General features: G+C 40.0%; 2 protein-coding genes across 4 annotated transcripts in view; both read left to right on the top strand.

Annotated features, from left to right (window-relative positions):
- Positions 1–13,182: 13,182 nt before the first annotated feature.
- On the top strand, positions 13,183–15,749 carry elp6 (elongator acetyltransferase complex subunit 6). The gene is made up of 7 exons (XM_031756702.2): positions 13,183–13,468; positions 13,596–13,674; positions 13,758–13,828; positions 14,062–14,186; positions 14,334–14,541; positions 14,635–14,796; positions 15,225–15,749. The coding sequence occupies exons 1-7, from the start codon at positions 13,415–13,417 to the stop codon at positions 15,348–15,350; spliced, it is 825 nt and encodes a 274-aa protein (XP_031612562.1). The 5' UTR covers positions 13,183–13,414; the 3' UTR covers positions 15,351–15,749.
- A 1,142-nt stretch (positions 15,750–16,891) lies between these two features.
- LOC116333483 (SREBF chaperone) overlaps positions 16,892–23,123 on the top strand; it is a 32,393-nt gene continuing 26,161 nt past the window's right edge. Inside the window, exons 1-2 of one of the 3 annotated variants that reach the window (XM_039619751.1) lie at positions 16,892–17,133; positions 22,144–22,344. In XM_039619751.1, the coding sequence (XP_039475685.1) occupies positions 22,223–22,344 (122 nt within the window). In that variant the 5' untranslated portion in view covers positions 16,892–17,133; positions 22,144–22,222. Of the gene's footprint in view, positions 17,134–17,359; positions 17,448–19,689; positions 19,820–22,143; positions 22,345–23,123 lie in introns of those variants that run through there. The other 2 variants (XM_031756734.2, XM_039619750.1) reach the window with 2 other exon arrangements.

Here is a 23,123-nt window from a genome sequence, read left to right as displayed (position 1 = left end):
TGCAATTGACCATCTGCAATTATACGTGTGCAGAGAGTAAACCTTCTGTGTCAGACTGACATGATCTTCATGATCCTGCAGTGTCCACACCTAAAGGTGGTGCATCAGGAACAAGCCCTTGTTATTTTCACCAGTTGTTGCACACCTTAAATTCATCCCTCAGAGTCAGCACAAACAACCTGAACTAGGCTCACTTTTTTGGCCGAACCAAAACATCTGTCACTGGTCACATAAACTATTAGGAAACTTTTGTTCCCTGTGACTTCATCTGATTCTTCTAAATTAAATTCAAAGGCTGCTGCAATGTCAAATCAGCATTAGTGCTAAAAGTTGTTCAGAGGTGCATAAAAGAGGACCTTGAGGGGTCTTTTTATGGATGGAGCCACAGAACCTTTTGATTGGAAATGATTGAACAAAATCTGGTATTGTGTGTTTCAAGGCAAATTCTCGTCAGGTCTTAAGCTTAGTTTCAACAAAATCAGTAAAGTCAGTCAAGGTAAGTCTGAAATCATTCTAGGTGACAGCTTCCTTTGTTTTTCTTGTTCTGAGGGTTTAAACTTTTAAAATGTTGATATTTTACATTTGAGAAAAATCATAAATCATTCGTTTTTTCTATGGGTTGCATCTTGACAGTTTTTTGTGACTTTTGTGAAGTAATTTCCACAAGGATAAAAGTACAGTAACAACAAAACACACATTTACCAAGAGCTGTAAAAGACCCTGAATGGGTCTCAGATGAGGCTGGAGTGCCTGCAGCCTTTTGTCAGGTTTCTTCTTTGGATCACGAAGAAAAAGACGGGTTAAACAGCAGTATTGTGGTGGATCCGTCCCAGGCTGGATGGGTGCTGCTGTGTGGAGAGTGGGGGAAGGTTTGGATGCCCTTCTCTTTCTTCAAATAAATAGATCGGGGGGTAAGAGAGCATTTCAGCCCCTGAAAAGTACATGAAAAGACTTTTTAAAAGCACAGAATAGGAAACAGCAGTCGGTGAGCTACAAAAACAGCAGCAACAGTGATTATCACTCTCTTTATTCCTGCCAGCCTATCATACACACTTGTGGAAGCTGGCACATGCAGTAGCACATGACTACACATGCTCAAACACACACACACACAAACTGAAGGAGGGTCCTCTGAATTGAAGCAAGTGAAGGCAAAAGTACCATTGGACTCCATGGCAACAAGTGGGCATTACATTACCGAGCAAGGGAGGGTGGGGGAGGTGCCGTCATCCCTCTGAGAGTAACACTGTGACAGACTGAACCTTATTTATGAGGCATGTTTCTTCAGTTAATGGCAACTAAAATGCAGATAAAAGGGATAATAGATTTCCACCATCAATCCAAAAGATTAGCTGCTAAATATTTCTTTCTTTCTCATGATTTGGTTTATTTTTTTCTTCATCTTTGTGACGCCTACTCATTGCTGTGGCACCTTTTCCTTTCAGGCAGTATTCAGTTACTAATATTTTTCTACTTTACCTTTTAATCTGTGTTTTTTGTGGTAAGATTAAAGTAGATACATTTGAAAATGCATTACTGCATGTATTAGGAGGATAATCCACAAGTAGCTGTAGCAGTTTGCGCAACGCTGTCTCTATGGGGACTATTTAAGCATAGTGTCATTGCACTTGGGCGTGTTCTAGTGAGGCAGTTCTGGTTCCATGATTTCATTAGGTTTTAAATTTGTAGACCTGAGCCAGTAAATGCTGAGAACTTCACCAACTGGGGACCATTTCTTGACCTGAATTTGGACAAGATGTAGAACTTGTTGATGTTGGTTTTCCAGGGCAGCATTCATAGTTTGGTGTTATTTCTTTTGCCCTACTAGATTTGCGCTATGGGGCTAAACCATTTCAGTACCAGAGAAGGCATAAAAACAACTTTAGTGTGAGCATGGTTTTCTTAAGTCAAATAAGTCAAGGATATAATTTAACTCTTTAAAGTTCTTTTTATCCTGTCAGTGCTATCCTCTTCCTCACAGCTAACGACTGTAGTACACATCTGCAGAGGAATGATTTATTTGAAGAGTTTCAGTCAGGTTTCAGAGCTCATCACAGCACAGAAACAGCTTTAGCTAAGGTTACAAATGATCTTCTTATGGCCTCTGACAGTGGACTCATCTCTGTGCTTGTCCTGCTAGACCTCAGTGCAGCGTTCGATACTGTTGACCATAATATCCTATTGATTAGAACATGCTGTAGGTATTACAGGTACTGCGCTGCAGTGGTTTGTATCATATCTATCTAATAGACTCCAATTTGTTCAAGTAAATGGAGAGTCCTCTTCACACACTAAGGTCAATTATGGTGTTCCACAGGGTTCAGTGCTAGGACCAATTCTATTTACATTATACATGCTTCCCCTAGGCAGCATCATTAGAAGACATAGCATAAATTTTCACTGCTATGCAGATGACACGCAGCTCTATCTATCCATGAAGCCAGGTAACACACACCAATTAGTTAAACTGCAGGAATGCCTTAAAGACATAAAGAGCTGGATGGCCGCTAACTTTCTGCTTCTTAATTCAGATAAAACTGAGGTTATTGTACTCGGCCCTGAAAATCTTAGAAATATGGTATCTAACCAGATTCTTACTCTGGAAGGCATTACCTTGGCCTCCAGTAATGCTGTGAGGAACCTTGGAGTCATTTTTGACCAAGACATGTCCTTCAATGCACATATTCAACAAATATGTAAGACTGCTTTCTTCCATTTGCGCATCATCTCTAAAATTAGAAATATCCTGTCTCAGAGTGATGCTGAAAAACTAGTTCATGCATTTATTACTTCCAGGCTGGACTACTGTAATTCATTATTATCAGGATGTCCTAAAAACTCCCTGAAAAGCCTTCAGTTAATCCAAAATGCTGCAGCAAGAGTACTGACAGGGACTAGAAAGAGAGAGCAGATTTCTCCTGTTTTGGCTTCCCTTCATTGGCTTCCTGTTAAATCCAGAATTGAATTCAAAATCCTGCTCCTCACATACAAGGTCTTAAATAATCAGGCCCCATCTTATCTTAATGACCTTGTAGTATCATATCACCCTATTAGAGCACTTCGCTCTCACACTGCAGGCTTACTTGTTGTTCCTAGAGTATTTAAAAGTAGAATGGGAGGGAGAGCCTTCAGTTTTCAGGCCCCTCTTCTGTGGAACCAGCTTCCAGTTTGGATTCGGGAGACAGACACTATCTCTACTTTTAAGATTAGGCTTAAAACTTTCCTTTTTGCTAAAGCATATAGTTAGGGCTGGACCAGGTGACCCTGAATCCTCCCTTAGTTATGCTGCAATAGACGTAGGCTGCCGGGGATTCCCATGATGCATTGAGTTTTCCTTTCCAGTCACCTTTCTCACTCACTATGTGTTAACAGATCTCTCTGCATCGAATCATATCTGTTATTAATCTCTGTCTCTCTTCCACAGCATGTCTTTATCCTGTTTTCCTTCTCTCACCCCAACCGGTCGCAGCAGATGGCCCCGCCCCTCCCTGAGCCTGGTTCTGCCAGAGGTTTCTTCCTGTTAAAAGGGAGTTTTTCCTTCCCACTGTCGCCAAAGTGCTTGCTCATAGGGGGTCATATGATTGTTGGGTTTTTCTCTGTATCTGTTATTATAGAGTATACTCTACAATATAAAGCCCCTTGAGGCGACTTTTGTTGTGATTTGGCGCTATATAAATAAAACTGAATTGAATTGAATTGAATTATGAGGGATTAGCAAATCATTTCAGTGAGTAACCTTTTGAAGATGATCCAATGATCCAAAAAAAGTATTAGGAATGTCAGACATATCACTAAACATGGGAAACAGTAAAGCTGTGTACCACAAAAAAATAAAATAAAATAAAATAAAGTCCTATTAAGTAAAACACCTACAGTTCAGATAACCCTGATTATTGCTGAATAGAAGCACACACGATTTATTGCAAAATCAGGAAGCAGTATTATAAAATAATGAATGTTTTCCCAGCTGTACCCTTATGTAATACATAAAGGCCGTGTTTGTAGCGGGTGTTTGTGTTGTTCAAGGGAATTAGATAACGAGGGCAAGGGTCAGAGCCGCAAAGTATTCCACAAAGCTTCACTGTATGTGGGATGATAATGGGAGCTTGGAAGATTTTGGTGAGACTGATTTCAAGCAGAAACATGGATGCTAACAGTCTGCCCCTTGATCCCTCTGAGAAAAGACAGAAACCTGTTGAGTTAAAGCAGATATTAGCCCTGCATGAGGATGTGTGTGTTTTCCATGTGCACTAACCCTTTCCCCGTTATATGCGCACCCTTCTCTTTCCTCTCCTTCTGTTCTTCACTCTCACTTATCTGCTGCTGGCAGCGATTTTGTGCATCTTCAGACAGAGGGCGTCGTTGCCATGGAAACCCACGCTGAGGCTACAGTTTGAGCAGACGAGATCCAAATGCAGTGACCTCCGGCCTTCTCTGCCTTCACAAGCACGCACACACACAAACACACACACACGGATGGATGAGGCAGATTAAGCGACTCTTATGCAGCTTTACGGTCATCTAGAAATAGACTGTAGAATATCAGAGCATTAAAAGTGCTCTTAACTCCACTTTAGGTTCAATGTTGCACCCTGCAATCTCTTCAGACAAACCTAATCCTCTCCAACACAGCTGTCCAGCTACCACTTACAGCTGAAATACCCACTGTACTTTGTAATGTCCTCATCATGACTCTCGTCAAATTTTAGTGTTAGTGTATAGTGTCTTTCAAGAGAAATACAAAACAAAAATTTAAAAACAATTCAAAGACTTTCATGTCACAAGTCTGTTGGGTCGTGGCAGATGGTCGCCCCTCCCTGAGCCTGGTTCTGCCGGAGGTTTCTTCCTGTTAAAAGGAGTTTTTCCTTCCCACTGTCGCCAAAGTGCTTGCTCATAGGGGGTCATATGATTGTTGGGTTTTTCTCTGTATGTATTATTGTAGGGTCTACCTTTCAATATAAAGCACCTTGAGGCAACTGTTGTTGTGATTTGGTGCTGTATAAGTAAAATTGAATTGAATTGAAGTGAATGTCAACTTCGAACTTGTGTGTAGGTGTAAATCTGAGAATGTGGTCTTTCTGTCCCGTGATGGACTAGAAACCTGTCTAGGGAGTACCCTATTGCTGCCTTGTGAGGGCCGGCGGTGACCCTTGGTTAACCAAAGTTAGTAAATTTCTGTTTTGTAGCGTTGATTCAAAACGTATGGCTTTGGTATTGGTTTTATGATATAAGACATCTTAAGCAAAGAGTGGATCTGAGCGAGAAACTGAGGACACTCCAAAGACTTTGGGATGTTTCAATAATAACCCCCAAAATCGTACCATGAATCACGAGTAACATAGGTACTTGTCTATGTTACTCGTATATAGTCCACAAAATTAACATTAAGACTCAAAACTAAGGATTGAGGCAATAAACTCATCAGGAAAGTGTTTACTGAGACCATAGTGGGCATTTGGATCTTTCTCCAATTAGTTTTCTACAAAACCAGAGGAGTCGCCTTCTGGTGGCCATTAGAAAAAATGCATGCTTAATTACACTAGGTTTCCTTCTCTTTTTTTAACTCAAGTCTGTTTGTGACTCGTCATTTCATTTGTTGAGCACAAATTACCACAGAAGGGTAAACTATCCACGATTAGACAACAAAATAGCCCTACACATTATTTAAAATCACTCCAACAACTAACTAACTGACACAGAATTAAGGAAGAGCATTTAGCCAATCTTTTCCATTTCTGGGTTTGGTAAAGGTTTCTGTGTTTAGTCCCTGTTTTTCACCTGGAAATATTGGCGCAGTGGTTAGCACTGTTCCTGGGTTCAAATACACTGGCTGCCTTTGGTTTTTCTGCGTTGAGTTTTCACATTTTGCCTTTGCTCTCCAGCTTCACAGTCCAAAGACAAGCATTGAGTTAGCTTAATTGGTGATCTTAAAATGTCCATAAGAGTGAATGGTTATTTATCTTTCTATTTTAGGCCTGCAACACACTGTTGACCTATCCACGCAGCACTGTTTGATAGCTGGGATAGGCTCAGCTTCCCCACAACTGTGAATTAGATAAGAGGATGGATGGATTATTTAAAATCTTATGACCTATTTTTTTAAATCAGGAAGGGTCTCAAGTCCCTTGGCATAATCTATAACATAATCAGCATGTTTTTTTTCTTCTTTTTTTTAAATTGAAAAACACTTTCATTCTCTCTGAAATGCTATAAAGAAGTTCCGCTAATAAGAAGAGTGCATTTTTAAAGTGACAAGAACATCAAAAATACACACCATTTGAATTAATGCAGCGAGTCACTTTCATTTTATCTAGAATGGAAAACAAATGCTCTTTGTAACTTGATATTATGGGGAAAATCCTCTATCAGAGGTGTAAAGTATGTATGAAGGGTACAAGCAGTAAAATGGGGGCAGCAGAAAAGGAACTAGAAAAAACAGTGAACATGTTGAAGGCATGTGAAGATTTTTTTTCTCTTCTGTTCAGAGTCAAACCTGCTGGGATTCATCAGCAGGCTGCAATTGGCTGACAGCACGGTGGAATGATGGTGCTAGGATCATGAAGTGGCCGTTGTGATTGGCTGATGCAGGCACACAAATAGTAGGGTGCATGAAGGAGGCATGCACACTCAAACACACACACACAATCATGCACGTATGTGTGCACAGAAATGCTAAAATTAACACGACGTGCACACATTTTCACACCGAAACACAGATATAGTGACACACATGTAGAAGCAACCAGATAACTGCCCCAGTGCTCTTAATTGAAACTTACATGCGTGCATACACAAGTGTACTGCGTGCCTTACAAAGCCGCATTAAAAGCAGGACAGAAATCAAAAGAAACAAGACAGAAAGCAAGAGGGGGAGTAAGAGAGCATGTCTTACCCACCAACCCCCGATTTCTAAATGAATCATTCTGGCACCGTCTAGTTTACTAATGAGGCTCTGAGGAATGCTGTTGATCAGAACAGGACCCTCTGGCCTTTTATAATGGAAATGTGGTGATACATTACCAGTCCGAACCAGAGAAACCCACCCCCTGTCCTCCGTTCCTCCATGTGAGTGAGTGAAACAGTTGACAGCCGCGTAGTGCCGTGCAACAGTGACTTTTACAAAGCTAAGAGTGATGCGACCCAAATGTTTCCTTAAACAGAGACTGTGTAGTCTGATGATGATGAAGATGAGGCCCCCTGACTAAATAAAGTCTTAGCCTATTCATGTGTTGTTGTGGTCAGGCTTTGTGTGTTTTGTTTGGGACCTGTCTTTTCCTTTTCCCTCAACTGTGTGTGTGTGTGTGTGTGTGTGTGTGTGTGTGTGTGTGTGTGTGTGTGTGTGTGTGTGTGTTTAAATCGTAATGTAAAACTGCACTGTTTATTTATTCAACCTATCTTCTATTATCAAAATTTGTTTGATGATCTCATCAGTCACTGCCTCAAAGTTAGTTCACACTTACCTGGTGAAATGTCGTCTGCTGGGTTGGCACAGAATTTGTTGTGGACATTCGTATTTCACAGATGATGTATTTTTGTCACTCTTAGATTAGCTTTACAGCCAAACAGCCAAGCAAGGCATGTTTTGTGAGGTTTCCATTGTGGCTGGTCTAATCCCCTTTAAGTGTAAGCAGCTGATGTGGCTACCTGCAGGTTAGCGTTATTTATTCAAAACTGCTGACAGGATTTTTGATGGCGTTGTCCCGTTACACCTGTAAACTACATAAGCAGAAAAACTGATGGAACAAAACAAACATTAAGCCTGAAAGGCGTGAATCCTAAAAGGCTCAAGGTTACTTTTTGTATTGCAATTTGTATTTTATTTCATGACTTTATAGATTTAGAGAAACTGGAAACATGGGTGAAAAAGTGGAGTCTATGACATGCAAATAATGTTCCCCAGCTGAGAACTGAACCATGGAAGTTGTATCCAACTGCAAATGTATTTTCTTAATTTTCTGCTGTGGTGTCAGGTCCCCAATTATTAACTTACCACAAGATCCTGTCTTCTAAGTGTGTACTCTAAACAAATCTTTAATTATTAATTATTTAAACTCAAACAAATACTTGAGTTTAAACAATTTAATTGCATACTTTTGATTTTTTTTATCAAATTACCATGCAGTTGATAAAACTATTTACTATGCATTGCTAATAAAATACTATAAATCAGATAAGTCCAGTCTTTAAAGAGAACAAACACAATTTGCAAACATGTTCAACAGGAGAATAATTAGTTGTTAATATTTTTGTGCATCTCTTACTTTACTCCTACATTTGCTTATTAATAACCAGTCTATTCCTGCACTGTAAGGTGACCATCGATTTGGAGCTCCACCTCAACAAGAACGTCAAGCTGAAACCTTCCAAAGGACCTGTCGCACACTATGACGTTTTCCTCTACAAGATGCCCAACACCAAACCGCACATTGCCAACGGGCCAAGTGCCAGGACTGTTAATGGCCCCAGCAAAGCTAAAGGTCAAGTTTTAAAGTGGGAGGATGCCCTGTACCCACCTTCTTCTCCTTGTTCTATCTGTAACCCCATCAGTACTCCCTCTCTGCCAGCCTCCATCACCAATGAGCAAAAAGGGTACAGGACATGGATACTTAACCCGTACAACCCCTGATGAACTGTTCCTTGTACATTTCACTGTCATATTGAAAATGGTTCTGTGAACATGCATTTTACATGTTTTTGGAGTTAATGAAAATCTTTCATTCAGGGAAATTGAAATTCACAAAATAGTGTTTGCTGATCTGCTTCCAAGGTTGGATCAGATCAGATTATTATAACGCAGGGGAGGGCGACAAACTCTGGAGTTCCATGAATTCTAAACTGTCCTCAGCTGAGAAGAGCTAAATGCACGATGTCTTCTGAAAGGGGGAAAGAGCTTTTGGATATGTATTAGATTATATGCAGTGACATGAATGCAAACATCAAGCTGTGAATAAAATATAGTAATAATATTTCAGGATTTATTTCAGATATGTTTACATTGTTTTAAATATTTATATATTTAAATATTTATATTAAAGTAATTACAGAAGCACATAAAAAACATTAATAAAACTTTTTTTTAAAGTCTCTTTATACTTTAAAGTTTACAGCTACACTGCATTGTGCTATTTACTGTTTTTCTTGGGAACACTTCAGGGACTATGGGAATCAGACCAGTGACCTTCTGATGGTCTCAATCCACAAAGGCTGCCGACAGCCTTCACAGAGGCAGAAACTTGTATTTATTTATTTATTTATTTGTATTTGTGTCAGTCCTCAAACAGTTACGCCAGACCAAATGGTCATTTCACCAAACAAGTCAATAAAAACTTATTGGATTTTTCTGTATTACTCTTCTCACTTGATGACTAATTACTGGACTAAATATATATATATTTTTATATCTTGCTGATTATTTAAGTGGTTAAGATTTTCGAGCTGGTATGTCCAGAGAACTGGTGAAAATGAATATAAAACAGAGCTTTGTTTAAACTGCTAAACTGTTAAGTGTTAAAGTACACTCTCTTTATCACTTATTTCAAAACTACACTAATGAATACTTAACTTAAAAAATAAATAATATCCACATGTATTGCTAAAGGCTCGCAGTTAGGAAGCCATCACCTATTATCCATGTAAGTTTTTGAAGTCTTCTTAGCATCTTTAAGCTCGGTGTTTTGTTTCTCTGCCTGCAGCTTCTGTTTCGGTTGTCTCGCTGCTCTCATTACATCATGTTTGGCCACAGCAGGCAGCTGTTCCCGAAGAGAAAAGCTCCGCTGAACCAATTTCAAAAGTAGCAGACAGACAAACCCATTTAACCCCTAGCTGGTGAATAACTCAGGGCATCTGCAGCTGAAATAGAGACAAATGAAAAGAAAAACTGAACCCTTGAACCCTTTCAATGAAGTTATCCGCGAGGTATATTTTTCTGCGGTATTTTGTTGCCCAGGCTCACATCGTTGCAAACCAATACAAAATTTGTTCTCAGTGATCACCTTCATCCTATCATTAAATCAATGCTTCTATCCTGAAGGAAGCAGTCTGCCACCATCCACAGTGCACAAGGGGTCACTGAATGGTGAAAATGATGTGGCTCATATGCTGTGAACTTTACAGTCACCAGATCTCAACTAAGCTGAACATCTATGGGATGTTTGGAAATTCCATGTCAGACATTGTTGTTCTTTAGATATTCATCATCTGGACACAACGTCCACCTGTATTTCTACTGGAAATGTAAGTTTGATCTAAAATACCTCCAGGCAGTCAGGAAAGAAATTAGTGGAAATAAAAAGAAAAGAAGTAATTGAATAAATTCAGCAAATCAGAATCAGTCAGCTAATGAGCTGTCTGCTCTTGCTGGTAATTTTACAGGCACTGCGATAATGTCATCATGTGCAGTTTCATTGCATTTACTGTAATGATCTCTTTGATGTTGAGTTGTGTCAGAGTTACACAGTGCCACCTGCTGATTGGAAAAATGTCCGGTGGCTTTAGTTCTGTTTCCCAGTTTAACTAGACCGAGCTGGGTGCTTGAATCGTGAATGTAAGATGGATGACTTGATATACACACACGACAGATTATGTAATCAGGCTTTCTGCATTTCAGCACAAACCGTTCCTTAAATTTGGATGGCAACAACATCAAATTTAGCAACAATTGTTGAGGCAGAACAACCCAAAGGTTAATGAGTATTCAACATGAATAGAATCTGTGCTTATGTTTAAACAGGGCAAAACATAAAATAAAAATGATGAAGAAGGATGTGCTGAGTGATGAATGTGCAGAGATTAAATCTTCAAATCTTATTTACTTGATTAATAAATAAGCCAATACTGATTGACATTCAAGCGGCACAAGAGATGCAAAATGCCAGTTTTAAAAATGCATAGCATGGAATATTTAATTGCAGTTTTTCATTTCACTTTTGTGGGCTGCTAGATATACAAGGTGGGCCATTTATATGGATACACCGTAATAAAATGGGAATGGTTGGTGATATTAAAGTCCTGTTTGTGGCACATTAGTATATGTGAGGGGGCAAACTCCTCAAGATGGGTGGTGACCATGGTGGCCATTTAGAAGTCGGCCATCTTGGATACAACTTTTGTTTTTTCAATAGGAAGAGGACCATGTGACACATCAAACTTATTGGTAATGTCACAAGAAAAACAATGGTGTGCTTGGTTTCAACGTAACTTTATTCTTTCATGAGTTATTTACAAGTTCCTCTTTGTTCACAGCCATTGACATGTCGAAGAGGTTAACACGTGAGGAGCGGATCGAACTTGTGCTGATATCTGGTGAACGCAGTAACCGGGTCACTGCAGCAGATTTCAATGCAAGACACCCTACGAGACCACCCATCTCCCATGCTACAGTTAGCAAACTGCTTGCTAAGTTTTCGTGAAACTGGTTCAGTGTTGGATTTGCCAAAATGTGGACGCAAGAAAACTGTCACTAATGAAGAAACATCAGTGGCTGTCCTAGCTTCATTCAGCAAGAGCCCACAGCGTAGCACTCGCCGCATGTCACTGGAGAGTGGCATTAGTCGAACATCCTTCGGGCGGATATTAGCTACTCACAAATGGCACCCTTACAAACTCCAGCTACTGCAGCATCTCAACGAGGATGACCCAGATCGGCGCACAGAATTTGCAGAATGGGCATAAACAAAATTGGAACAGGACCCTCAGTTCACGCAGAAGATTTTGTTCAGTGATGAGGCAAACTTTTATGTGAATGGTGAAGTTAACAAACAAAACCACCGCTATTGGTCTGACACTAACCCACATTGGATGGATCCTCCAAGACTGTTGGAACAACAAAAGTGATGGTTTGGTGTGGTATATGGGGTACAACGATAGTGGGTCCATTCTTCATCAATGGAAACCTCAAGGCCACTGGATATTTGAAATTGCTACATGATGATGTGTTTCCCTCTTTATGCACTGAAGCTGGCACGTTCCCTGAGTTTTCCCAGCAAGATGGTGCACCACCACATTATGGGTGCCAGGTCCGAGCATTCCTAGATGAACAGTTTCCTGGAAAGTGGATTGGTCGTCGTGGGCCAGTTGAATGGCCCCCAAGGTCTCTCCGATCTGACCCCTTAGACTTTTATCTTTGGGGTCATCTGAAGGCAATTGTCTATGATGTGAAGATACGAGATGTGCAGCACCTGAAACTACGGATACTGGATGCCTGTGCTGGCATTTCTCCCTGCGGTGTTGCTATCAGTGTGTGAAGAGTGGGAGAAGAGGGTTGCATTGACAATCCAACACAATGGGCAGCACATTGAACACATTTTATAAGTGGTCAGAAACTTGTAAATAACTCATGAAAGAATAAAGTTACGTTGAAACCAAGCACACCATTGTTTTTCTTGTGACATTACCAATAAGTTTGATGTGTCACATGGCCTTCTTCCTATTGAAAAAACAAAAGTTGTATCCAAGATGGCTGACTTCTAAATGGCCACCATGGTCACCACCCGTCTTGAGGAGTTTGCCCCCTCACATATACTAATGTGCCACAAACAGGACTTTAATATCACCAACCATTCCCATTTTATTACGGTGTATCCATATAAATGGCCCACCCTGTAGATTTCATATCACTGTTGAAACTTATTTAAATGCTATATGTAAAGAAAAATGTCAGAGGAAAAAATGTGTCTGGAGATGAAGACTGAAGAGTGCAGGTGCATCTCTGAGGCGAAATTGGTCACTATTACCATGGAAGTGTACTAATAATAATAATAATAATGATAATTATTATTATTATTATAAGAAGAAGAAGAAGAAGAAGAAGAAGAAGAATACTTTAACAAAATATTCCTGTATGCAACGGTTTCTTGTGAAATACTCGGGATGCGTCTACCACCACGTCTATTACCACAGTACCACCAGCATGTGGCGCTGCTTGCACACGACGTTAAGACGGCAACGCCGAAGAAGTTGCCATGTGCTTACAAAGATTGTCTATGAAGACGATGCGCACTATCTACCACGCTTTCCTGTTTGCTAGCCCGTAGTGGATTTTTTTTAAGTATGATCCTAAGTCAAATATTAAGATTTGCCTTAGTATTTGTCTTCATTATAGCTTGACTGTAATGTGCCAAAATTTAAAAAAATATATCAAAATGATCGAAAAGATTTTCCCTGATAAAGGGTCGGAGTGAGACCTCTTCTTTGATTTCAATTTCGAGGCGTTAACAACAAGCAGAAAGCAGAGACTGTGGAGAAAAGGTTTCTAATCTTTGATTTGTTAAAAATAGAATCGTAAGCTTTCAATTTTATCCCATGTATGTACAAAACAGACATGTCGGTTAATTTCTGTTAAAATCTCCTGGTGTGTGTTACTTTGAAACCGTTTAGCTTGTATTGTTTACAGTTAGCTTAGCTTCCAAGGTTAGCTATGTTTACAGAGCTCAACAGCATCCTGAACGCCACTCCTGACAGCTTCACTCAGGTAAGGAATGCAGTATTTTCAGTCTCACTTTGAACACTACTTTACTTGTAGTCGTGTATTTGTAACGAGCTTAAGTGCACTGCAAGTTATCCCGCGTCATTAAGTGCCATAATGTGTCATCCTACAGGGGGAATTTATTTTAGTGTCTGACAGACAGAGCGATGCCTCTTTCCTCATTCACCACTTCCTGTCTTTCTACCTGCGAGGTGAGGTGTAACTTGCCACAGTATTGTCATTTTCTATCTGTCTGTTTAAGAGCTAATGTGTTTAATCTGTTTTTTGGTTTTAGCGCGATGCAAAGTGTGCTTTCTGGGTCTGGTGCAGTCCTTCAGTCACTACAGTGCAATCAGTCAAAGACTGGTGAGTGTTAACAATTATTTTCTGCAAGAAAACATCAAAACCACTGGCATGAAGGGCACTTTCCATCCTTCCCCAGTGAGCCACTGTCATTAATGACATGATATCTTATTCAAGATCTAAATCTTTTTAAACAAGGATCAGCGTCAGAATTAAAACGCTTTATTAGTGACACAACATGAGTCAAATAATTTTTTTTTTTTAAACTCGTTTTTGCGTGAAATGTGTGTTCTCAGGGTGTAAGTTTAACACAGGCAAGGGAAAAGGGTCAGCTGATTTTCCTAGAGGGCCTTAAGGAGTCGCTATCTATTTTGATTCCTCAAGAAACCACAACAGGAAGTCAAGCCATGGACTTCCTCAGGTATAATCGCTGTTCTTACTCATTATAACTTTCATTGCATAATTGTCACGTATTACAAAAAATAACATGTTAACAAAAAAAAAGACAAAAAAAAAAACTCAACTGACTTTAGGACTAGTCTGACAGCATCACCTCCTTTGTCCCCAGAGATCCTACAGTTGGCCTGCAGAGGCTGTATGAGTTTGTGCGGTCCAGTGTGAGCAGTGGTGGTGGTGGGGAGGAAGGGATGGAAGAGTGGGGCCCTCCCGTTTTGCTGGTGGATGACGTCAGTGTGCTGTTGAGTCTGGGGGTCAGCGCTGGAGCCGTGCTGGACTTCAGCCACTACTGCAGAGCCACAGTCTGCTCTCAGCTACAGGTTAGACCTAAATGCCCTTTCATTAAAAGTCCTCTCCTCAAATTAAACTCAGTGTATTCTACAAATACTCTTATAAACATGTCTGCACTGCAGGGGAACATAGTGATGCTGGTACGCTGTCACGGAGAAGAAGCGGAGGATGATGGAAGTGATGAGGGATCAGAGTGGCTCCTCAAGGGCCTGACCCACCAGTGCAGCCTCACTCTTCATGTACAGGGTCTCCCAACTGGCTACTGCAGGGACATACACGGTCAGGTATGTGTGTATGTGGATGCAAATTTTCTAATTCAGACTGAACACATCAGAGAGACAGATCTGCTCATTATCCAGGTGTTTATAAGAGACTTGTTTTAGGTAGATATGTTAGAGGTACATTTTATAAACTGACAGTTTTAATGAATCTGTCTGCAAAATGTCAGATTCAGTTAACAAGTCAAAATCGATTTATTGAGCTTTCTATGTCATAGAGTTACAAATATTTGAACAGAAAGAGGCTAAAATGATTGTTTTTGGTAACTGTGATTAACATTTTTGTAATTAAGAACATTATTACTGAATAATTTTCTGTTGAGTGATTACTTTATCAATCTCATTTCAGCTGTACTTGACAAAATGCATGTAGTGTCTATTTCTTGTCCTTAAACAGTATCAAATTTAGCACAAAGTGCACTGTTGTTTTTCAGGTGGAGGTTTGTTGGAGAAGGAGACGAGGCGATGGGCAGCACACACAGAAGAAGCTTTTTCAGTACAAGGTCCACGATAAAGGAGCCTCCTTCTTTGCTCCTGGGACATCCAGTGCCGTTCTCTAGTTATACCCTTAGACACATTTAGTCTCTTTTACTTGACAACTGACCAACCACTGTTATGTTTTCATGTTGCGCAACATAGCAAATGCTGCCAAAGCGGTTGGTGAATTGGCCATGGCTGGTCACTGCTGTCAGCAAACCGTGTCTGGATCCCAAACTTTGTGACGGAGGGACATTGTGATCCAATTCCAGACCTCTGAATCTCCAGAGGATAGAGTTATTATCATGATGACTCATGTTGTTGCCATTATTTGGTCGATTTCAGTGGACGACTCAACAAAATATTCAGAATGCAGGATTGGTGGTGGTTTGAAATAATCTTGTTAATGAATAAAATTATTATTCACAGAACAGTTTTGTGGAGCTGTATTGCCAATGAATGTTAATATAATAAAATCTAATTCAATTTTTCTTATTTAAATGCACACATTTTACAACAACAGTTGTCTCAGGGTACATTACATTGTAAGAAAAACACACAAGTAAAATATGTTTGGAGAGAAACCAAGCCTACCTCATGAGTAAGCACTTAAAAACAAAAAACTCAAATTTTACTGGAAAAATCCTCTGGCAGAAACATACCTAGGGAGGTAATCCACCTCTAAAGGCAAACATGGATAATATTCCCCCCTGTACCTGGAGATAGGTACAGGGGGGAATAGTTAACAATGATTAAAGCCCAAATGAGCACAAAGGGAAAGAAGAAACAATCTTAATTCAGTCTAATAGTGGTACTTGAATGCCTGGAGTATCCTCAGTGGTCACCTAAGTAGAGAGGGTGTCACTTGAACCCAAAATGGAAAGCTCTCCATCACATCCTAATTTTTAAAACTTCTAGCTGTGAGAAAAATGGTCTGTTGGGATAGTATGGAACTATGTGGTCTTTAAAATATGATGGACCTCCGTAATTAAGCGCTGTATAAGTGACAATGAGGATTTAACAGCGAGTCAATGAACAGAATATTAGAGAGTTATAAGCCTCCTTTGTTCATATTAGTACTCTCGATTCCTTCAGCATTTTGCATGAATTGAAAGCTCTTCTACAATATCAGGGCATCCTGATAAGAATTTTTCTGACTGCTCCCTTTAGTGGTCAGCACAGCAGATCATCTGCCTCGATCTTACCCTATATCTAGAGTCCTCTCCTGCCACACCAACCCTCTGCTTGTCCTCCTTCACTACATCCATGAATCTTCTTTGTGGTCTTCCTGTTTTGGTCCCTCATCCCTGGAAGCTCCCTTGTCCAATATAGCCACTATCCCTCCTCTGTATATGTCCAACACTTCTCAATCTCGTCCCTCTAACTCTGACTACAACCTGATTTGTCTCTCTTATGTACTTATTCCTGGCACCTTCAGCCCTGCTTTCTGTCTTTTTTAGTGCCACCATCTCTGAACCATACATAATAGCAAGTCTCACTATAATAATAAATTACAATAATCTAGCCTAGAAGCCACAGACACGTAGAGTCAAACAGGAAATTGGTTCCTAAATTTGCACAGGATGCCTAAAATGTCGCCATCATATCCACTAGATGTCCCCATGTTCCCACTGTAACAGCATGCAGGTTGAGAGGTCGAAGGGGAGAGGTTTCATTGGGATATGACAGCCAGTAACTGCTGAGACCGTGCGTCTATATGTTGGCGTGTAATGGGAGGCATATGCGTTAGCATTTTGTAAAATTTGGAACCGAAGGAATAGAGCAATTGCTCACCAGTTCAACCACGAGGACAACATCAACTACAACAACAACAGCATCATTTGGAGAACTCTGAAATTTGTCCAGGCAAGTTGAGCTGCGCACCGCTAGCATTAGCTGTGAACTTAGCTTCCTGTTAGTGTAAAGTACTGGAACTGTTGAATTATTTATTATGTTGGTTACTTAATGTTGCTATAAATGTAGCATTAAAGCTGCCGTCTTCGGGCTCGAATAAGCTCATAACTTGAGTGTGGTACCATTACATATGAACCCGGAGCATCTCAGAGCACACTCTTAACGACGTGCTAACACCAAGCATGCTACCTGTGGTTTTACTCTATTATGCACCGTTGTTGGAATCAATCTGTGGTACTTTATAAGCGACAGCTGTGTTAATTGAGGTATGTTAAATGTCACAATTTTTTCTTTCTTTTTTAAGCTTAAAGCGTGGGTCCATATTGGGACCCGGGTTTATTTACAGCTAGCAAAGCTAATTGTTTGCTAGCAGGGTTAGCCTGAGCTTCATGACATCGTAAGTTTTTACATAATGCATAAAACAAATTGATATATCATCATTATAGCTGTTTGTTCAGCACTTGTTTTCTACTCTTATGTTTAAGGCCTTTTAAGTGATATTTAATGAAACATGGTGAGGTAGCGGTGGATAATGTCAGCTAGCACATGTCATTTTAATAATAAAGCTAGATGCTTTCATATGGAATATAAACCTGTCAGGGCAAACGGTGAGATTTAACTGTTCCCTTTGAGGTTTTTGATTGCATGTAAACATAATTTATCATCTGCTTCAGCTCGGTGAGTGGTGTCTTCTCGCTCAATTTGACATTTGTTGGTAGGCAGTTTCTAATGTTAGTTTTTATAAATGAAATTAAGACGTGTACATATTTAAACTGTACTTTCTGATTTTAGTCATTAATCCCTGCCGGTTTCTAATTCTTGGTTTGATAATTACTGTGATTACCAGCAAGTGATGTTGCGACAGGGTTGCATCATCCTTCTTGCAGTTGTTCGTTGTCTTGTGATGGCTATTTCACAATTCTGGTTGCTTTAATATACCTTAGAGCGCGAAGAAGACTTTAGCAAGTAATTCAGTACATGTCCAACAATTAACCGAGATATATTTAATTTTTAAAAACTGTATTTTGAGAGAGGTGTTTGTAAGGAAGTAGACCGCCTATTACGCACCATCTGTTATTCAAATGTGGTTACTCATTGACAGGACATTACCCTCTTTTCTCATCAGCGCTGGTTGTAAAAGGCAGCTCATCCATATTGAGCTGCTCTCTGCAATTACAGTAGGACTAATGGTCCTCAGTTATCAGAGGCGCATGCCTCAGAATTATGCAACTATGTCACTGAATTTTGATGCAATTATGCCACAAAGAACGGACACAGCTTAATGCTTGCTGGAATGTTTGTGGGTATTGGTATGGTGCTTGGATTTGCAGCAGTTTATGAGGAAATATTGTTTAAGGAATACACATTCATGGCATGATTATGGCTGTGGACTCTATAAACCCTGGTGATGCCTTCAAGTTGGGTATTTTGGGAAGTGTTGAAAAGAGGTAAGCTTTGCTTTTCTAAATTTTATTGATAATTTGCATCTGTAAACTCCGTGCACCATTTTTCTCATAGCAGCAGTCTTTTAGCTTTGTGCTTTTACAAAGTCTTACCTTAGTCTTAATCTGAAAGGTACACTAAAGAGGTCCACAATGATCTCCTTAACTGAATTTGCACTTGCGATGTGAAATGTTGTGTTTTGTGAGTAAACGTGCTGGGTTTTCATGTAAGATGCATACAGGCTGTTCTTTGTTAGATTATTTGTTTAGCACATACTCACAAATGCACATGGTTATTCATTCAGCTGAGACTTTTTCCCTGACTTAGTCAGGAAATATTATTTGTGATATATAATATGTATTGTTTTTAATGTACTACAGCCATAGACGATGGTGTTCCCTTACTAACACTATCTTGTGATATAGAATAGGATTTTTGAACAATTGCTGGTCACTTGCCAAAAATGGCTGAAGATAAGAGAAAGGCTACTCCTTACCAGCACTTGACCTGTGACTGGTGTTAATATATCTGCCCTAGTTGTTAAGTTTTACTTGTCAAGCCTCTCTCAAATACGCCATGCTTTTGAGATAGTGAATGTCTTGGCTTGCTGTAACTGGCATAATAGTATGCTGGTCGGCTTTGGCCAGAGGAGGAGGGAGATGATGGGGGGATGGCTACAGGTCCTGAGCCCTGCTCGCTGAGTTTCCGATCAGCTCAATCCAGGATTAGTTCACTGACGGAGATGGTGCTGACCCTTTGCCAAATCGGGCCTTACAGCTACACCCACTTAGCCTGCTGGACAAACAACTGAGAGATGGAAGCATTCATTGAAAATTTTCCCTGGCAAGACGGCCCCTGGAACCAGGACCAGGTTGAGAGCAGAAAGTCATTACTTCAAAACCTGCTTTTAACATTTGCTGCTCCTATTGTGCAAGGTTACTAGGACACTGCTGTGTTTACTGTATGGAGTATTTATAACAGCAGATCAAGAGACTCCTGAGGCAAATTCCTCCCGGGGAATGTTTCCGCTGTTCTCGGGGGGACAAGCGGAGCAATTACACAGTCTGTCTGAATCGAGGAGGGAGCACTGTGTTAACCACAAAGCGCACGTAAAGCTAAAAAAACCCACTGTTTCTGCTTTCAGGGGACGTAAGCGGGTGCAAGCCAGAGAGATAAACTGGTCTCCCATTGGCAGGTATTCTCTTAGAACAGTCTAACTTGTCTAACAACACTGTTTGGTTAACAGTTTCATGCTGCTTATTGACATGATGTTAGAAGCTGAGGTGAGAGCGGGCGGATTAAGATACTGAACAAATCCAGCTGCTGTATGTGTGCCAGGAAACCCAGTTAAATATTTTAATAGAGCAGTGTTTACACTGATAGGGAGCTCTGAACCTGCCTACTGAGTAAACAGGGAGACGAGAACTGAGATTCGAGGCCAATTTGGTGATTGCGTTTGTTGTTAAGTGAACCACCTTTAAGTCAAAGAGTTCAGTTTTTCCACCCGAGTTGACATCAGTGTTCATGCACAGAGTCATGTTAGGGGGGTCAGGCTGGAGAAATCAAATGTTGAATTCAGATAAGTCACATCAAACTCAAGCAGTTAGTTTGGAAGTTTACTTCATTCCAAGGCGAAGTTTATCATCCTAACGTTAACATTTCTTTATTTGAACGATGGTCAATTTCCGGAGGTTGTTGTCATGATTGTGATTATTATTGTATAGAATGGAAACCAGAGATTATGATGCCAATCAGAATTAAGAGTATGTTAACCTGTTGGTTGGTTGATTGACAAATTATCAGTGCATGGTGTCAGTTAAAAATATTTTTTGTGTACTTGTACATATCTCTGTCGATACTCATATAATGTGTATAAAATGTGCACCTATGCCAGAGATCAATTCTTCAATTCCTATAATATGGATGAAAGAATCTGGTCTACACAACTATCTAACTTTTTAATTTCAATCAATGAAAATAGCTAAACAAGTTGCTGGTTTCCTTTAGCTGTAGTGTTATTTAGACAATATGGCACATAGTATGTGTGCTGTACCATGGCTGGATAAATTGGGATCATCAAAGTTACCTAAATGTTCAGCTACTAGAATTCATTAGCATCAACAATGAGTATACTGGACTGTTGTGTTCAGAGTTTCGGGGGATCCTGTTGAATGAAAAGCATTTTGTTCTGTGTATAGCTATGGAAATATTAGGACTGGCTCAAAGGATGATTCATGTTGGAAGACTGCTAAGAAGTTCAGCAGTCAGATATGTTTTCCAATTGCTTTCTCTGTCCAAAGGTCGAAAGATATTTAGGTGGTGACTAATGATTAATGACTTAATGAATTCGTCTTCTACAAATAGCTTTTCAGTACCTGTGTTGTTTTTATTATTATTATTATTTTTATTTTTTTTAAATAGTTAAACATTACCCTCTTCCATTTTCACCATCATATCCTCCTGTGCATTCTTATCTAAATATAACTTTACAGGAAATTTCTAAGAAACAGTTGTTTCAGGGAACGTGGAGGTTGTAATTTTCCCCAGGTGTGACCAGTAAAGCATGCATGTTTCACTGCTGTACCACAGTTGGATTTTTTCCATCGTGGGGAATGTGTCCACACCTTTTGGGCTACTGAATGAGTTGTGTGTTTAAGTGCTATGGAGCATGTGACCACAGTGCGAGCTGGTATGAACGAAAAAAAAACCCACTGTGCCTTTAGTTAGCAGCAAGAATGGCACCACAAGATGTGTGTAACAAATTCGTTTTCCAGGACAGAGCTTCTCAGTAATAGAGCTGACCTCTGTTTCTATGTGTTAGTCTGTGGAGATGCACTACACGATTTGGCCTGATAAGAGAGGGGTGACAATATTTATAAAACTTGCCTCTGTGCTGCTATTTTGTTCCACATGTGCTTACATCTAAACAGAGATAACTGTGCCAGTTATTTAAAAATATGAGAAGTGAGGCTTTTGTAATACATCTTTATAAGATTGCATTATTTAGACAGATTGGATGCAGTGTCAGCAATTTCAGTATTTAAAAAGTATAATCTATTTTCTCTGGAAGGAATTTATGCTTTTCTTAGATTAAAATATTGAAGTAAAAAAAAAAATAAAGTATTGTAATTTGGGATATCACATGTTATGTCTGAAAAGGAAATATGTCTGTTTGTATACAAATAATTATTTATCAGTTATAAAACAGGATTTCACTCAGTTTCACTATGTCTGATGAATCTCCATAACAAGTTTAGTCTTAAATATAAAGTCTTCCTGCCCCCCGTCCCTTCCCTTCCCCTTTCTCTGAACTCTCAGATCTCATAGGAGTATATAAGATATTTTTTTCCCCCTAGAAAATCATTAAATGACTTAATTATTATGCAAGATTCCCCTCTGGATTAAAAGTTTTAAAATGAATAATTTTATAGTCAAAATTCTCCCATGTGAATTTTGGCTTTAATATGTGTGAAATTAAATATTCATTCGTTGAATCTATTGACTCGCTTGCACTCGTAGGTCCCTGGATGCTCCGCGGCGAACTGTCCTCGGCCGCCCAGTTCTTCCCAATGGCCGGGAGTTGACCAAGCCCACCAAGATGACGCTGCGCGAGCAGCTGAGAGAGAAGATTTCGGCGGCCTTCTACCGCCACGGGCTGCTGTGTGCCTCCTATCCAGTACCCATCATCCTCTTCACCTCGGCCAGCATCCTCACCTGCTGGTAGGTATTGAGTGTAATATAAGTATTTGGAGCATACAGGGAACAGTTTCAGCAATATGGATTTCTTTTTAACTTTGAAAAACTGACAAGCTGTCATTTACACCAAGTACGTTATTGGTGAAACTGTCTGATTACGCGCACTCTTATTCCTTATTAAGATACACCTTCCCCCTCCTTGGACTCACTTTTTACCTTCCCAGAGAGTGTGGTTGTGTTGAACAGTTGTACTGTGACCAGCTAGTTGACCACCTATGCAGGGTTCAGAAAACTGCTTTTGAAACATTGTCCAGTCGGAATCAACTAAACAATACAGTAGACTGTTTTGCAAGAACCTGTGGACATGATGACCTCCTTTTAGTACCAACTAAAAGATGAGAGGAAATCTTGTCATCCACTTTACAGAAACAGACAGATGGAGAAAGTGACTTCAGAGGGGAAAACTCTGTTGGCCAGTTCAGCTCAGTTTAACTGGCCATCTGTACACACACACAACAGCCTCCTGCTGACACGATGACACAAACATTCACTGAACTCACGCACATATCTCCTCTTGCTAAATCACTGGTCAAAAGAGAGGACATGGGTCAGAGTTTGACAGGCTTCGTAAGTAAAGGCATTGTAAAACAATCAGAAACGCACACATGCACCTGCAGCGTGCTGTCCTTGCTGCAACTTATGCAACTTACAGCAGGGATGCTGACCAAATGGGCGACTAACTACCACCCGGGGTAAAATGAAAGAAAAGAGCTGGACGACGGGGATGTTAAAGGCAGGGCTAG

The sequence above is a fragment of the Oreochromis aureus genome, linkage group 11, assembly GCF_013358895.1.
Source record: "Oreochromis aureus strain Israel breed Guangdong linkage group 11, ZZ_aureus, whole genome shotgun sequence".
In the NCBI taxonomy this organism is placed as follows: Eukaryota; Metazoa; Chordata; class Actinopteri; order Cichliformes; family Cichlidae; genus Oreochromis; species Oreochromis aureus.
Note: the sequence above shows the minus strand (reverse complement) of the source record. Positions and strands in the feature narration are given on the sequence as shown.

Excerpts from the sequence above, each read along its gene's own strand:
- elp6 (XM_031756702.2), top strand. The coding sequence starts at position 13,415 with ATGTTTACAGAGCTCAACAGCATCCTGAACGCCACTCCTGACAGCTTC. Across the intron at positions 14,542-14,634 it reads CAGTCTGCTCTCAGCTACAG|GGGAACATAGTGATGCTGGT; the intron begins GTTAGACCTAAA and ends TCTGCACTGCAG. Across the intron at positions 14,797-15,224 it reads GCAGGGACATACACGGTCAG|GTGGAGGTTTGTTGGAGAAG; the intron begins GTATGTGTGTAT and ends GTTGTTTTTCAG.